The following is a 16736-nucleotide window of genomic DNA, read 5'->3' as shown; positions in this document are numbered from 1 at the left end:
ACATGGTGGATACAGGCAGACCAGTGCTGGAGAAAGAACTGAGAGTTCTACATCCAGATCAACAGGCAGCAGAAAGTAACTATGACATACTTCCTCCAACAAGGCCACACCTCCTAATAGTGCCACTCTCCATGGGACATTGGGTGTCATTTTGACTAAAACCACTACAGTATCAAAATCCTTGTAAGTATCTTTTCACCCATGTTCAGTAAGGAAGCTCAATAAACTCCTTGGTTCCGCATGATGGACGTTGGTGAAAATATATTTTTCATTTTCAGTGGGACTTACAGTTGGGACTTACATTGCTTCCTCCCCCACCACAGGGGAGAAAAATATCACAACAGATCATAAACATATTTGTTAATGTTTCTATTTCTCATACTAGAAAAAGGAAGCAGTACATAAAAGAACATGTTAGAAGAACATAAATGTGTAAATGCCCTTAAGAAAAAAAAAGACTGAAATATAAGAAAATAATGATGACTGGGTGGCTCCAGAATAAACAAGACAGGAAAGGCTTTGCTAGCTATGAGGGTCTGAGTAATTTGTTTAAGATATATAAAGGATGAGGTTTAGAGATCATATATTTATTGATGTTGGCCAGGTCAGATATCAACTATTTCAATGACTGGCTAAAATGTATGTCAAACAAAGTTTATTAAGTTGTATCTGAATATTGAAATATTATAAAGTAGTTAAAAGTACAAAACTGGTATAAAAATCACCTTCTAGCTGTTTAATAATCATTCTTAGAGGCTATTCTAGTGTGGTTAGAAGGACTAAAAGGGGAGGGCTCTCCCCTTTCCATACAAGGTCAGTGAGGTTCCTAGGAACAAAAGGCCATTGATCATGTATTGTCCAGTTCATGGAGGCCATGGAGAACCCACTCAATGAATCTGAAACATTATCCAGTCTAAAATGGAGAATCACTGTGGGAAATATTTCCTCAAGGCTTCAAAGAAAGCCACAGTACATAAAGCAAAGCCTTTGCATTATTCTCACATTGATCGACACACAATAAATGTGAGACTTGAAGAGTCTGAGATCCCTTCCAAGCCCAAGTGACCTCTGAGGACTAGTTGGTCAACTGTCCTTGACAACTCATAAAAAAGATTAATTTTGGCAACCTGCATTCTTCTTCAGTACTTAAGGAGAAAATTTAATCAAGGACTAAGAGAACTGGTAACAATACAAGGGATCTCACATAAGTCTACATGAGATGTTACAAATCTCACTAGTATTTTTCTCCTTGATAAAATGATGTTGTCCAGATGTGAGACATCATACCTTGGCTCCTGGAACACTTTCCCACAGCAAAGAAGGACAGGACATATTTTAACATTCAAATTAAATGATCTTAAATACCTTTTACTCTCTCTATTCAAAAGCTACATGGAAAGGGAATCATGCCAACTTTGAACTGATAAAACAGCTATAAATTGGTGTGAAAGTTGATTGTGGGTTCATCATTCTGGAGACCAACTGTAGAGATTAAAGGAAAACATCTAATACACAGGGACTATTATGAGCTCATCAAGAATGTCTTATGAAATTTGGACATTTTAGTTCTTCCCAGACAACAGTAAAGGAATTCCTTTTCTGTCTACATCTGAGAGTTTGGTCTTTACAAGAGTCTCTATGGAATGGTATCACAATACTGCCACCTGATACCCTAGAATCAACTGGAAGAAACCAGATCAGTCATTGCCCCAACCCCACAATGGTAGTGTTATCTAATCAGAGGAAGGGGGGATAAGAACTGGAGGTAGAAATTAAACTATTTAGGGTTAAAAAAACCTCATGACTCCCTATTGGCTCCATCATGGCTCACAAACTACTTCCCACTGAAGCCCCTTATTGTTAGGCTTGCCCAGATTCCCTCAATAGCTACTATTACCCAGCTGGTCTGCAAGACAGTAGCAGCTCTCCTACAGGATGAGCAGAAACCAATGACTAAACCAGCACAGCCCTTTCAATCTTTGCCATTCCACTCTAGGGTAAGAGAGGGCCCTAGTCTGGTAAATAGGTATTTCAGCAGAAAGTCTTCCAGACTCCTATTCCTCTTGCAAGATACAGGGTCCCTTGTGTATGTATTCCATTACAGAGTCACTGACCAGTGTAACCAACCCATTCCCTCAGAGCTAAGAAGTCCTGAAGCCAAACAAAGGTCACATTAAAACAGTAACTCTTGTTAAATCAAATTGAGGCCATGAATTAGAAAACAATGAAGTGTCTATGGAAGGGCTTAGAGGCAAGGAAGAGATCATGGAAATGATGTAACTATAATCCACAAAATTATTCTAGAAAAATTATTCATAAAAAGGCTTTATGATCACGTGCTACAGAGACTAGGGATTTGTATTAGAGAGCACAAAATATTAGTCACACATTTTATTTCAGGCTGTGCATCTTAAATATGTAAAAAAAGTTATTTTAGGCAGGGCCACACCATTTTATTCAGTTCTACTTTGGTCAAACTAGTGTAACTATTGTAAATTGGTTTTATGATAAGTTATGTTCTTTATCCAGATTCTTGATTCCTTGCTCTCTGGATTGAAGAAATAGCCAATGAGAACATTTAATAATCATCTAAAATTGATTACCTCACTACTGATTTCTAATGTAAGCTATGGTCTAAGGGGGAAACTTGCATGCAACTTCTTGGCCATCCCTTTCTGTGCTGGGACTACACCTGCTTTACAGTTTGTCAGTCGGAGGACACTCATTTACTCATCTATTTTCCTTCTCACTGAACAGTTAAGGCCCAGTCTTGAAGCAGTTTCAGGACTTGCTTTCTGGGCAGCAGAAGCAGGATTAGGTGTTCAAAGCAGTTTTCAACACTATAGTGTGGGATAAGCCTAAGCTACCGAAGACAGAAATGATCAACAGCATTGGAGAAAAATGGAAAGAAATTCTTAATGACTGGAAACAATAGGGAATAGAAACAGATTAGAGCAGTGATGCATATAAAGTAAATAAAATTTAAAAAGTAAAAACAGGAATTATCTTTTTTTAAAAAACATAAAAATAATTTTAAAAACACACAGTTATACTGACTTTGAAAAAGAGGAAAACATTCCCTGGTATAAAGATTGACATTAAAAAGATATTATTTCACCATGCCCCTATGTGCAATGTCAGTGGCTGAGTCGTGTGACCGGAAACACAGCTACAGCTAATGGATGTAATGACAGGCAGGATTGAACACATGAGCATAGGAGAGTTCCCATGTTAGAAATTCAATATTTATTGACTCAAGCTATTCTTCCCGAATTGAACATCCAAAATCTATCGTGCCTTCATTCACATGACATAGATTAACACATGCTGGGAAATTACAAAATCACTGATCCTGTCACATTTAGATGCTATTTCATAATGGTGACACTAGCACCTGTTTGCTTACTGACAGTGTATGCAGTAAACTATTCCTCCTCCTCTGGTCTGAAGGTGGAGGCCATGCTCCACATACAAATCCTTTTCCTATTAATAACATGGACAGTTGACTACATGACTCAAATTTTTAATTTTAGAGCTTAGTGGTGGTTGAGTTCTTTAATCTAATAATTAAGTTTAATCACAAGGGAAACAAGGTCATTGCTCTGGGGAGCAATGGCATGGGATCAAGGCTACCTTATCCAACATACAAAAGTTTGTCTCAGAATCATTTTTCTACAATGCTGGAGGTTCTGCTATTCTAGAATTAATATGTCTTCCCAGGAATAAATCATTCACACACTTAAAGTTTAATAGCCATGAATTCCTTTAATAACAGTATGCATTCAATGGTGGTTAATGCTAAAAGAGGAGACAACCTGGCCCAGATTTTGCATTCCATATATGTTGTCATCCTTAAGTCTTTTTTTTTTTAGGTTCAGGCCTGAGGTTATACATTGAACAGTTTAAATAGGGACAGGAGGATGCAACTCAAGCTAAGTAGGCAGATGGAGATTTACAGATCAAAACTATCTTTTAGATTATGCATTAGAATTGAAATAAAAACATATCAGTACCTTATTGGAGAGAAACTCATTCTTGTGGCTATAGTTAAATAGTCAACCATCTTTAAAAGAATTTTATTATCAGTTCTCTCCTGATCATTTGCTGTACTTTTCCCTCATTTTGTGGAGATTTTGGCTTGGAAAATTCTTTAAGCACCAAGTCTAGGTTAGTTTCTGATGCCTTCAATGTTCTAAATCATCAAGGCTGAGGTAAAGATGAAATTAGAACAACCAATCACACCTTACTGCAATTATGACATTTTCATGGGACTATGATAAAAAATAAATAAATGAAATATTTTTTCTAGAAGTCAAAGACAACTATGATGTCTAAAGTCTTTAAGAAATCATTTTTAGATATAGAGTTTTCATCTGTGTGAGTTTCTCCCTAGTTCCTGACTTTGAATTGAAACACTTAGGCTTTGAAATATTTAGAGCACTAGAAACATGGCTGAGCAGTTAAGAAATGTACAATCCCAGGACCAAGGTCTAATTTTTGACAACTTCCTGTAACTTCTGCTAGAAAATCCTAGGGTCTAACATTATCAGAAACCAGTATGCACATTCACATACCCACAGAAAAACACACTGATATTACATAATCACAATTAAAACAACTCATTAAACATATTTTCACTCATGAATGCTTTCCTTTGGAAGAATTCATTCCTATAATACAGTGGTTAAGGTACCCAATGGCTTACAGAGTTTTTCATTATCATGAAGCACCCAGGTCAGTTTGAAGTCTGAGAAATCAACCCTACTAAGTTGATGGAAAAAATCATTTGGGAGGACTTATGAAATGAGCCTGGTTTCAGGGTCAGGTGTTTCTCACATTGACTCTGGATTCAGGAAGAAAATGTGTTTCTTTGTCTCAGTTTTAGAGTCAGAATGTATTACTTTGGCTCCAGTTTCACAGTCAAAATCATGTAATTCACTGGCTCTGGTTTCAGGGTCCGGATGTGTTTTTTGACTAGCCCATTTACCTTACACATAGGGCTTCATAAATTCACAAATTCATTTTACCATGAGTTTGTAAGTACAAACAGTATAAAAAGGACATCAAAATGCTTGAAAAGATAGTTAACACTGTCAAATTTTTTTCTACAGAAGAAATAGTCTTGTGTTGTAGGCAGAAGATTCTTGTTCATTCCTAGCTGCCCAAACCAGAAATAATCACAAAGAAACTATATTAATTAATTAAAACACTGCTTGACCTAGAATTAGCTCAGGATTCTTACTAACTAACTCTGACATCTTAAATTAATCCATTCTGATTATTTTCTATTTTACCACAAAATTTGGGATTTACCAGTAAGGGCATCTGTCTCCTTCAGCAGATACATGGAGTCTGACTCCACTTTCTTTTCTCCACTATCTCTGCTTGGAATTCCTGCCTTCCTCTATGCTGCCCTGCCATAGCCCCAAAGCAGCTTCTTTATTAAACAATGGTAAGAAAATACATTCACAGCATACAGAGGAGAATCCCAAATCATTGTGCAGCTGATTATAAGTATTTTGGCTAAAGATCTTACCAAATACTTTATAATAAGAAGTCCTCAGTTTCTTTGTCATGTAGTCAATGTCTATTGTAATATGCAAAGATTTTAAGACATTGTTGCACACAAAAGCTTTACTCCTATATAAAGTACAAAAGTTTATCACACTGAAAAAATTTAAAGCGTTTCTCTGCAGTATGATTTTTCTCATGATTTAGACTATTCATACATGCAAATGCTTTACCCCACTGATTACAGTCATAGAGTTTATCTCCAGTGTGTGATTTTTTATGCATTTGAAGAGTACTGTGAAGTCTAAGGCCTTCACCACACTCATTACATTCATAGGGCTTCTCTTCAGCATGTGTTAGTTTTGTCTTTGAACATGCTAATGATAAACAAAGTCTTTACTACACTAATTACATACATAATGTTTCTCTTCAGTATGTGATTTTTCAAGCCTGTGAAGATGACAGTGCCATGCAAAGGCTTTACCACAATGATTACATTCATAGGGTTTCTATCCAGTATGGGTTCTTTTATGTTGTCGAAGACTACTGTGACATGCAAAGGCTTTACCACACTGATTACATTCATAGGGTTTCTCTCCAGTATGGATTTTTTCATGAATTTGTAGATGATTGTGCTGTGCAAAGGCTTTACCACACTGATTACATTTATAGGGTTTCTCTCCAGTATGGATTCTTTCATGAATTTGTAGATGATTGTGCTGCACAAAGGCTTTACCACACTGATTACATTGATAGGGTTTCTCTCCAGTATGGATTCTTTCATGACTTTTCAGATTAATGTGCTGTGCAAAGGCTTTACCACACTGATTACATTTATAGGGTTTCTCTCCAGTATGGATTCTTTCATGATTTTGTAGACGACTGTGCTGTGCAAAGGCTTTACCACACTGATTACATTTATAGGGTTTCTCTCCAGTATGGATTCTTTCATGACTTTTCAGATTAATGTGCTGTGCAAAGGCTCTACCACACTGATTACATTTATAGGGTTTCTCTCCAGTATGGATTCTTTCATGACTTTGTAGATGACTGTGACGTGCAAAGGCTTTACTACACTGATTACATTCATAGGGTTTCTCTCCAGTATGGATTCTTTTATGTTTTCGAAGAGTACTGTGACATGCAAAGGCTTTACCACACTGATTACATTCATAGGGTTTTTCTCCAGTATGGGTTCTTTTATGTTGTCGAAGAGTACTGTGACATGCAAAGGCTTTACCACAATGATTACATTCATAGGGTTTCTCTCCAGTATGGATTCTTTCATGACTTTGTAGATTACTGTAACGTGAAAAGGCTTTGCCACACTGATTACATTCATAGGGTTTCTCTCCAGTATGGATTTTTTCATGACTTTGTAAATGACTGTGTCTTGTAAAGGCTTTACCACACTGATTACATTCATAGGGTTTCTCTCCAGTATGGGTTCTTGTATGTGTTTTGAGAGTGCACTGAAATGCAAAGGCTTTACCACACTGATTATGTTCATATGTTTTCTCTCCAGTATGGATTTTTTCATGCCTTTTAAGATCACTGTAATGTGCAAAGGTTTTGCCACCCTGATTACATTCATAGGATTTCTTTCCAGTGCATGTTCGTTTATGCATTTGAAGATGAATATGATGTGAAAAGGCATTACCAATCTCATTTCCTTCATAGGGTTTTAATGTAGTATGTGTTTTTTCATGACTGTGAAGATGACTGTCACGTGCAAAGGTTTTAACACATTGAGTATATGCAGAAGGTTTCTTTCTAGTTTGACTTTTTTCATGCCTACAATGATAATGGTACATGTGAAAGCATTATTACATTTAACACATTGTTGAATATTTTCATCTGAATTAACTAATTTTACAATTTAGTCCTATTTTAAAGAGGAATTATATGTTAAGGTTTTATCACCATGTTTACAATCTTGTTTTCCCCCTTCATTAATGTTTGCTTTGCATCTTTGATGATAACTGATAACAGCCTTTAATATATGGTTCACATTTACAGAATGTTTTTTTTGGTATGAGAATTTTCACGTATTAGAAGAGAACTGAAAAACTCAGAGCTTTACCACTGTTATTGTATTCACAATGTTTCCTATACTGCGAGTGATGCTACATTTGCTAACTGAACTATGACAAACAGAAGTATTTACACAGTCCTAGTACTCATGGTGCTTTTCTGAAATGTGAGTTTGTTGATATATTAACAATGAGACTAGAAAACCAATCACTTGTATACATGTATATCAAATTCAACAAGTATACTCAACATGGGGACTGCTACATATTTTGTATTTGTTCTGAGAGAGAGGTTTGTTATATCTTTTCACATCCCTATGCTCATGTGGTTTGTATCCAGAGTAATATATGATGTACCTAGGAAAGGAAGAATAACAAATATAAGGTTTCCACATTGAGTTCACTCAGTTTGACTTTCTGTCCTCACAGACTTGTGGTATATGGATGAAAGCCACTCCATAACAGCGGCCCCTTGATTCATAACCCTAAATGCCCCCTCACTAAACTTAACACAGCCACAAGTATATGGCTTAAACTACCTTTTCTATGGACTATTAGTGTAATAGATAGTTTCAAAGATCTACTTATCACCTTTCAACATGCATATCTTTTATAATATGAATAATATGAGATAAATGGATTGACAACCTTACAGTACAGCTCTCATTGTATTATGATTCAAATGGTAATATAGGTTAAAACATTATTTTCTTTCTTAAAAGAGTGACTTGTAAATGTAGATCACCTCTCTGAAATTAAGGTATATGATTCTGTGAGAATTTAATAAACATCAATGCACTTTATTATTTCCACTGTTGCTTTTGTTTAAAACATATAGGATTCATTACAAATTCTTCAGAGGCACATTTGTACCAGCTTATACATGAAAATTACCTTTCATGTCTTCTAGAATTTTGTTCTTCAATACTATGGTCTTCCCAACGGTATCCTAAAATATAATGCCAGAAATTGTATGTTTTATATTAAAAATTATAAAAAAATTAGTTACCATATGAAGCAAACCTTACCACCATGCCTGATTTATTTAGCACATTCTACTTTCTCAATCATATTACAAAAGAGTATTATTAACCAATGAATAGTTGTTCCCTTATATGAAACATGAAAGATAATATAGTCTTACCTATAGTAGTGAGGTTTCTGTAGGTCTCTACCATGACATCTTTGTAGAGATTCTTTTGGGAAGTATTCAGCAAAGTCCATTCTTCCCAAGTGAAGTTGACATGCACGTCATCATAGGTCACTGAATTCTAAAATATCCCATACAGGTGTACAACAGTAAGTATGATTTTGACAACACTGTAAATGTATACTTCCTTGACAGTATAGTCATATTATTCTGGGGCTCCCCATACTTATTCCATGACAAAGACATTGTAACTAAAAAACCAAGTCACTTCAGAAGCAAACTGAATAGGAAGTTCACCTCTGTCATTTCTGAACCCTTTGAATGGGATATCAACTTGCAAGAGAAATGGCTACTAACCAACAATGAAAGATACATAAACAGATCAACAGTACAGAGTACAGATAAGAAAAACAGTATGAATGATTAATTCCTAACTACAAAAAGAAAATAAAATGAAAAAGTTGGATGCATTCAATCATGCCTCTAATCGTTGTACTCAGAAGGCAGAGGCATGTATATCTATCTGCCTCTGAGCTGAATACCGGCCTAGTCCATGCAGTCACTCCTAGGGCAGCCAGAAATACATGTTAAATACTTGTTTCACATGGAAAAAAATCAATCAAACAAACATAAAAGCTAGAAATAACTCATAGGTTTTTGCTAAAATTTCTACAAGAGTTACACATTCACTTCAACTCTTTATTCATCTACCAGAAACCTGAAGTTCCCCAATTTAAACTGCAACAAAAGTGAGATTTTACTAAAAGGCACTGTGTGTTTAAAATTACAAATGGACAAATGAAAACAATAGAAATTAATATGCTGATTACAAATAATCAACACAGAGCAGGAAAGATGGCTCAACATCAAAGAGTCCTCCTAGTCTTGCATACAGGTGGGCTCAAGGGCTTACAAGGGGGAATCATAAGTATCCATTATTCCAAGTTCAAGATTTCTAATACCATCTTTCCATCAATGTAAGGACTAGGTACTCACATGGTACATATCCAAGCATTCAGGTATAATACTCTTTTTAAAATAAAAATTCAAAACAAACAAAACAGGCAGGAAGAAGGTTATGCACCTGCAATTCAATAACACAGATGGCATAGGCAGTATTAATGTCATGAGTACATGCCATTTTGGGAAACATAATGACACCCTCTGTCAAATTTTCAAATTCAAGATATGGGTGAAGCTCAGTACAACACCATATGCTTGATAGGAACAAACCACCAAACAACAATATAAAAACAAAAAATCCCACCTTTAACCCCAGCACTTGGGGGTCAGAGTCAGAAGTTCTCTGAGTTTGAAGCCAGCCTGATATATAGAGCTACTTTCAGGACAGCTAGGGCTACACAGGCAAACCTTGTCTTCAAAATATAACAAACAAAAATGAAAACAGTAGGCTACCAAACCAACTTAGCACTAAATAGCAGTTAATTCTACTGAATCCTGTGTGATTTAGTGATAGAATTTATGATGGTGGAAAGTTATGAGAGCAAAAGAAGAAAGCTGACTGATTAGTTTCAACCACAATACAGCAGGCACAAAGAACAGGAAATGGGTTGAGGCTATAGAAACTCATATTGTGGAATTCCTTTCGGTATGCTGTGATTATCATTAGTTAATAAAGAAACTGCTTTGGGCCTATAACAGAGCTATAGGACAGAACTTAGGTAGCTGGGGAAAACTAAACTGAATGCTAGAAGGAAGAAAGCTGAGTCAGAGAGAAGTCATGTAGCCCCACCAGAGACAGACGCTGAGACATTTACCTGGTAAGACACAGCCACATGGCAATACACAGATTAATAGAAATTGATTAAATTAATATGTTAGAGTTACCCTCTGTATGATGTGAATATGTTTTATTCCCATTGGTTAATAAGGAAACTGCTTTGGGCCTATGGTAGCACAGAATAGAACAAGGTGGGGATGCCAAATGGAGATAGAGGAGAAAAGAAGGCAGAGTCAGGGAGATGCCATGTAGCCACTGAAGGAGACAGAGGCTGGATGGAACCTTACCAGTAGGTCACAGCCATGTGGTGATACACAGATTAATATAAAATGGGTTAATTTAAGATGTAAAAGTTACTTAATAAGAAGCCTAAGCTATTGGGTATGCAGTCTTATAATTAATAAAAATTCTGTATAATTATTATGAGTCTGGGCAGTGGGGAAATGACCAAGCACCCTATGTCTATAAAAGGATATAATGAAGTTTGCAAGCTATACAGCACACACAAGATTAATATCTAAGTTCAATTGTCCTGTTAAGCATTCATGATTCCTTGACTACTAAGGGATCATACAAAGAAGCACAAATCAGACTGAATGCTTCACTGCCTGACGGAACACAGCAGTCTGTCAGGAACTGGGAGGTATATAGTGACCCAGGAACCATGGACTTTAACCTGGTCTCTCAAGGAACTTAGGTTTGGCCAGCTCCATGATTCCCTGAAGAGCCTACTGCCCAGTAAAATCCTATGACCTTGACCTCCACTGTCTGCCATTACTGGCAACATTCCCATCTTCTAGGTCCTACAAGAACAGATGATTAAGCTCTCTGTCCAGTTTTCTAACTTCTTGAGCATTCTTATAAGAGTCAACATTCCCAGGTCCTTTGCAGCAACAAAATCCTCTTTGAGTCCCATTTTTGTTCCAACTTTCTTCTCTGTTGTTATTAAATTATGCAATCAAAAGAAACTCAGGTAATGAACATTTTTATTTGGTTGTTAAGCCTATTTCACAATTCCTCCTTATGACAGTGTAGGATAGATACTCAAGCTAATAACTAAAGGCAAAACATGTGGAACCATTGTTTTCTGGCTTTCCCTCTTGCTTTGTCACTGCCTTGTGCTCAACTAGCTCTCCTATCTATCCCAGGGCTGCTTGCTCAGAGATATTGCCAACTCAGTGGAAGAGCCTTCCTATATCAATCAAAATCAACAAATCTCTCTCAGATACCTTAATCAGGTGTTCTGATCTAGGCATACTCAATTGGTATTTTCTCAGATCAGTCTAAGCTATGTCATGCTGAAAGCTGAGGCTATCTAGAACGAGACAATAGTATACAAAAAGGTATTAAAGATCCAAAGGTAATGTATTAATCATATCAATCACTTAAGCAGTAAAAAAACAAACAAAGATAGATATGTCAGGAAATGGAAAGAGGCAAAAATCTAAGAGAAAGAAGACAAAACTAAAACTGTCTCTCCACAGAAACTTCCCAAACCAACAAAAACTCAAGGAACTCGTAACATGAGAAATCTTCTGAATACAAAATTGGTGAGACCATTATTTTCCAAACAATAAACAATATACTTAGATAATAATGAATAAAATCAACAACATAGATGGGTAGCACTGACAAGGACATATTTTACTCCTTTAAATTAAAGCAAGATTCTAACGAAAATAAAACGCTAAGAAATTACTAACCAGCACTCATCCTATACACTTCAGTTCTTTATCCTTTACCAATAATAGAAAATGGCTTGGGTGTAGAAGGCTGTTCTACCAGAGTTGGAGAGATTCACTTGAAACCTTCTTGTGCCTTAACTTCATAGAAAATAGTTTTGACTACTTAAAAAAATTTCATTATCTTACAGTAAAGAAAAGTATGTCTGTTAGGATCACTTAGACACCATTTTGCTCCCCCTTATTGATGATTGCCTGTATGTCTGCAATCAGAGTGAGGAAAAGAAAACATTTAAAACAAAATGCAAAATAACAGATTTTTAAAGAATCAGTGCACACCTAAAGCAACTTGTTTTACTCTACTGCTTTATAAGTCACAAGCACTTTTGAAAACAAGTTTATTGCCATTTTGCATATGTTTGTGCAAGAGTGAGAATTTCTTCCACATGTATACAAGTAACAGAGAAAAGAGGGATTCAGATGCCCTCAATCTGAAGTGGCAGAGTTATGAGCCTCACAACTTGATGGTAGGTATCTGAACTTAGGTCACCTCCAAAACTAATGTGTGCTGAGCTACCTGCCAACATTCATAATACCTTTTATCCAATAAACCAAAAGTCTCTCACAGATTAACAAGAACAACAAAACCTAAATAAATAAAGAAGTAAATAAATAATCCTTGGAAACAGGATGCATCAAAATTAAGATGATGTGTATATTAAATTTGCACCATAAATGACTACAGCTTCAAGCTTGACCTATGTACTCACCCTTTTCATCTATAATCATACACTGAAAGTCAGAGAGACTGGAGGTCACTCCTTAGTTGGTTTATTTTTACTTTCCACTGACCAGTCAAGGCCCAGTCCTGAAGAAATTGAAGGACTGTCTACCCAGCACTAGGCAGCAGAGGCAGGATTAGGTTTGTAAAGCAATTCTCCATTGCATAGTGTGAGGCAACAATATTACAAACTCATAGTCTCCCATACCAGGAAGGCAGAGCCTCCCCCACAATCAACAAAGATCAGAGGCCAAGGGTCACTACCCAGGTCACCACAAAGAACAATAGAACCTGTTTGGCTCATGGTTCATCCCTCTCCATGCAGCTCTGACAGCTCAGCCAACCTGTTCTTCCTGGTCTGAGGACAGTTGCTTCTACATTCACCAAGGTATGACTTGTGTTCCTCCTTACAGCTCTGTACAGCAGAATAAGAGAATCCTGGAAAGAACCTGTAAACTATTTCTGGTGCTCCTAATTGCCAACCAGAGTCCCTCTAGGAACACCCAGCTGGGCTTCAAGACATTAGCAGTTACCCTACTGGGTGAGCAGAGTTTGAATGTCTCAGAAAGCAAACATCCTCCAGTTTTGTCCTTACATGCTATAGTCAGACAAAACCCTAGTCTGGGAAATTTATAGTTTAATAAAATCTCCCATTCTCCCAGAGCACTTCCTGTTCCTCCTCCAAGACACCAGGTCCTGTGTGTGGTCTGTGGACCCATGAAATGGCCAGACGGGACATTTATGGAACATCTAAAATTGATCACCTCACTACTCACAACTAATGTCAACTGCAGTCACAGCAGGAAAGATTTTACTCTCCTTCTTGTCCATTCTTTGTCTGTTGTGACTACACTGGTTTTATAGTTGGTCAGTAAACTCATTTCTTACACAGGTCCCACTTCACTCTTACATTCACAATAAAATCTACAGAAATTGGAAGATGCTCACTCACTGATCTTTCTCCATGACACAGACCAGTAAAGGTCTAGCCTGGTAGGATTTGCAGGACTGTCTTTCCAGCACTGTGGAGGGCCGCAACCACATTTTTTATTGCTTTAAGGGACAAAGGTAGAGATTGACCTCTGTGACCTCAAGGTGTGGTGGTACACGCCTTTGGTCCCAATGCCTGGGAGGCAGAGACAGGCAGATCTCTGTGAGTTCAAGGTGTTGTAGCACACGCCTTTAATCCCAGCGCCTGTGCTTGGTAACTTACCACTGCTGCATCCCTGCCTACTTCCAAGGCATCATCTGGGATAATGGACAGCGGAGCAATCCAAGAGTAACACGTCAGAAATGAGGACTGTTTCCTTTATAATGGCTGGGTTCCCCTCATTCTGGGTCTCCGCAATGTAAGCTTATGCTCTCCCTCTCAAGACGCATTAAAGCTTTGCTACAGAAGGATCCTAAGTAACACAGCACTAGGTAGCAGAGGCAGGATTAGGTGTTCACAACAATTCTCAGTTACATAGTATGATGCAAGCCTGAGCTACAGGAGACATTAATCTAAACCAGTTCTTCTCAATCTTCCTAGTGCTATGACCCTTTAATACAGTTACTCATGATGTAGTGACACCCCCACCTATAAAATTATTTTTACAACTACTTCATAACTATGTTTTTGCTACTGTTATAAATTATTATATAAATATCTCTACTTTCTGAGGGTCTTAAGCCAGTGGTGTGATGGGTTCATTTGGTCCCCCAAAAGGAATCATGGCCCACAAGGTTGAGAATTATTGCTCTAAACTGATATAAATAGACAAATAAACAGCACTTAAAATATGGAATGAAATGCAAAAACTGGGAAACATTGGAAAATAGAAACAAAGAGATTATAGCACTTATGCCATTGGAGAAAATGAAATCTAAAAAATGATAACCAATAATTGACTTCTTAAAATTATAAATAATAAGAGAACACTCAATTATACTGACTTGAAACAGAGTAGGCACTTCACTGGTAGGAAGAATACCATTAATAATTTGTCCTATGTAAAATGTTAGCTGCTGAGTGCTGTAAGCTGACGCCTGGAGTTACAGTCAATGGTCTATGTCTCAAACGTCTGAGCTGACTTCACTGTGTCAACCAGGATTGAACATATCTGCATGGGAGAGTTCACTAATTGGAAACTAAATACTTAGGAGTTCAAGCTTTCCTCCATAACTGTACACCCACCAATGTCTGTCTTCATTCACAGGGAAGGGATTAATGTTTGATGTTGAAATTACATAGAAAGTCAATCACTGTACCCCATTAGGTCCTTCTTTGTAATGGAGACCCCTGCAGCCCATGGCCTTAAACATCAGACTAAGATCTAGCGATTCTCCAGTGTGTTTACCCCCTCCAATGTACACAGTACATGGTTCCTACTTTTCTGTTCTGAAGGGAGAAGCCATGTTCCACATGCAAATCCTTTTATTGTTACTGCAATGGACAGTCCCACTGTATGACTCAAACTGGTACTTTTAAAGCTCAGGGTGCAGCATACTTGTAATCCAAGAATTTATGGTGGTCAGCAAGAAGAATAGCAAGGGCAATGCCCTGTGGGGCTGCAGACAGGATTCAAGTCCAACTCAATCAGCACAGGGGGCACTGAGTCACATCTCCCTTCCTAAGAGCTGAAAAAAACAGCTGTTCTAGAATTATTATACTCTCCTGGCACACAAGGTTGTGACACCTTAACGGGCCCTGAGCAGCAGGTCAGAGGCCTTTGATGGGGAAGTGGGTCTTCTGGCTGCTTGTAAATCATGGTTGTCTCATTTGTTATAGGAATGTACCTTAATTACTGATTAATCCTGCTAAACAAACATTTGCATCTCATCATACTAATTTCTAACAGGCATGGTGTGCATGCTACTCATTTTTGGATATTTGGGATGCAGCCCTCCCTCATTTTAATTCTGCTTTGTGTGACTTAATGTCTCCTAAGTACTGGTAAATCCTTATTCCATTAATTCTATTATCAACTATACTCGTCTACATCACAGTTTAGTAGCGGAGCACTACTCTACACAGGACAAACCATATACAAGCCACACGAAATTAACTACAGACGGTTCCCAAACCTAAATGTTAAAAGTGCAGAACTTCTGAAGCCCCAAGAGAGACCAGGAGTCTCCGCGTTTGGCGAATGTGCTGATATCTCTCCACATGCGACGATATATGCACGACAGACACCACCATCTGCGGCTCCCAACGCTCTGCTCTGTGCATACACAGCCCAGGCAGTGAAGGGATTCAGAGGCTACCAACAGAAAGCTGCAAGTTTAGGACTACTGAAGCAGAAAACGCTAAACTCTGTGTCTGTCCGCTGGCGCCCACCCGGCCACCACACCGGCCGCGAGTCTCAGCGCCGCTCCACATACTTTGGGGACAGCAGCCCCTCGCTCACCAAGTCCAGCCACTCCTCCCATCTGTGTAGAGCAACCCCTCACTCACCATGGTGTAGCTGCCAAGCTGACAGGCTATCTGCCCCCACAAGTGAACCCAAGCCGCGGCAATGGATAGGAAGTATGGCTACCGTTAGGACCCTCCCAACTGACTGGCAGTTCTGCTAAAGATTCTGATTGGCTGGTGCGGTCTGAGTGACAGAGCTGGGTGAGCAGAAGGGATTCAGCACCATGGTCCAAAACTGGCTTCTAATCTAAAGACAGACCTATCTGAGATTGGCTGGAAATTTATGCCAAAATCAACAGCAAGTCTCTTGCTAATGTAAATCAATGGGTTCGGTTTTCAAAGGAAGCATACAATTTCAAAATTTTAACTAAAATTAAACTAAATAACCTGGCATTAAAAAAAATAAATGAACTGGTTGTTGGAGGCACAGGAATATAACCC

At 37.8% G+C, this 16736-nt stretch overlaps 1 protein-coding gene across 1 annotated transcript in view; it reads right to left on the bottom strand.

Moving 5' to 3' along the window:
- LOC146893724 (uncharacterized) overlaps positions 1-16430 on the bottom strand; it is a 32099-nt gene extending 15669 nt beyond the window's left edge. Inside the window, 4 exon segments of the mRNA XM_087901753.1 lie at positions 5928-7221; positions 8439-8493; positions 8689-8815; positions 16338-16430. Of these exon segments, the coding sequence (XP_087757879.1) occupies positions 5928-7221; positions 8439-8493; positions 8689-8815; positions 16338-16340 (1479 nt within the window). The 5' untranslated portion in view covers positions 16341-16430.
- Positions 16431-16736: the final 306 nt, after the last annotated feature.

This window comes from Myodes glareolus, chromosome 25 (assembly GCF_982192425.1).
Source record: "Myodes glareolus chromosome 25, mMyoGla1.1, whole genome shotgun sequence".
Taxonomy (NCBI): Eukaryota; Metazoa; Chordata; class Mammalia; order Rodentia; family Cricetidae; genus Myodes; species Myodes glareolus.
This window is presented reverse-complemented; position numbering and strand designations above follow the sequence as displayed.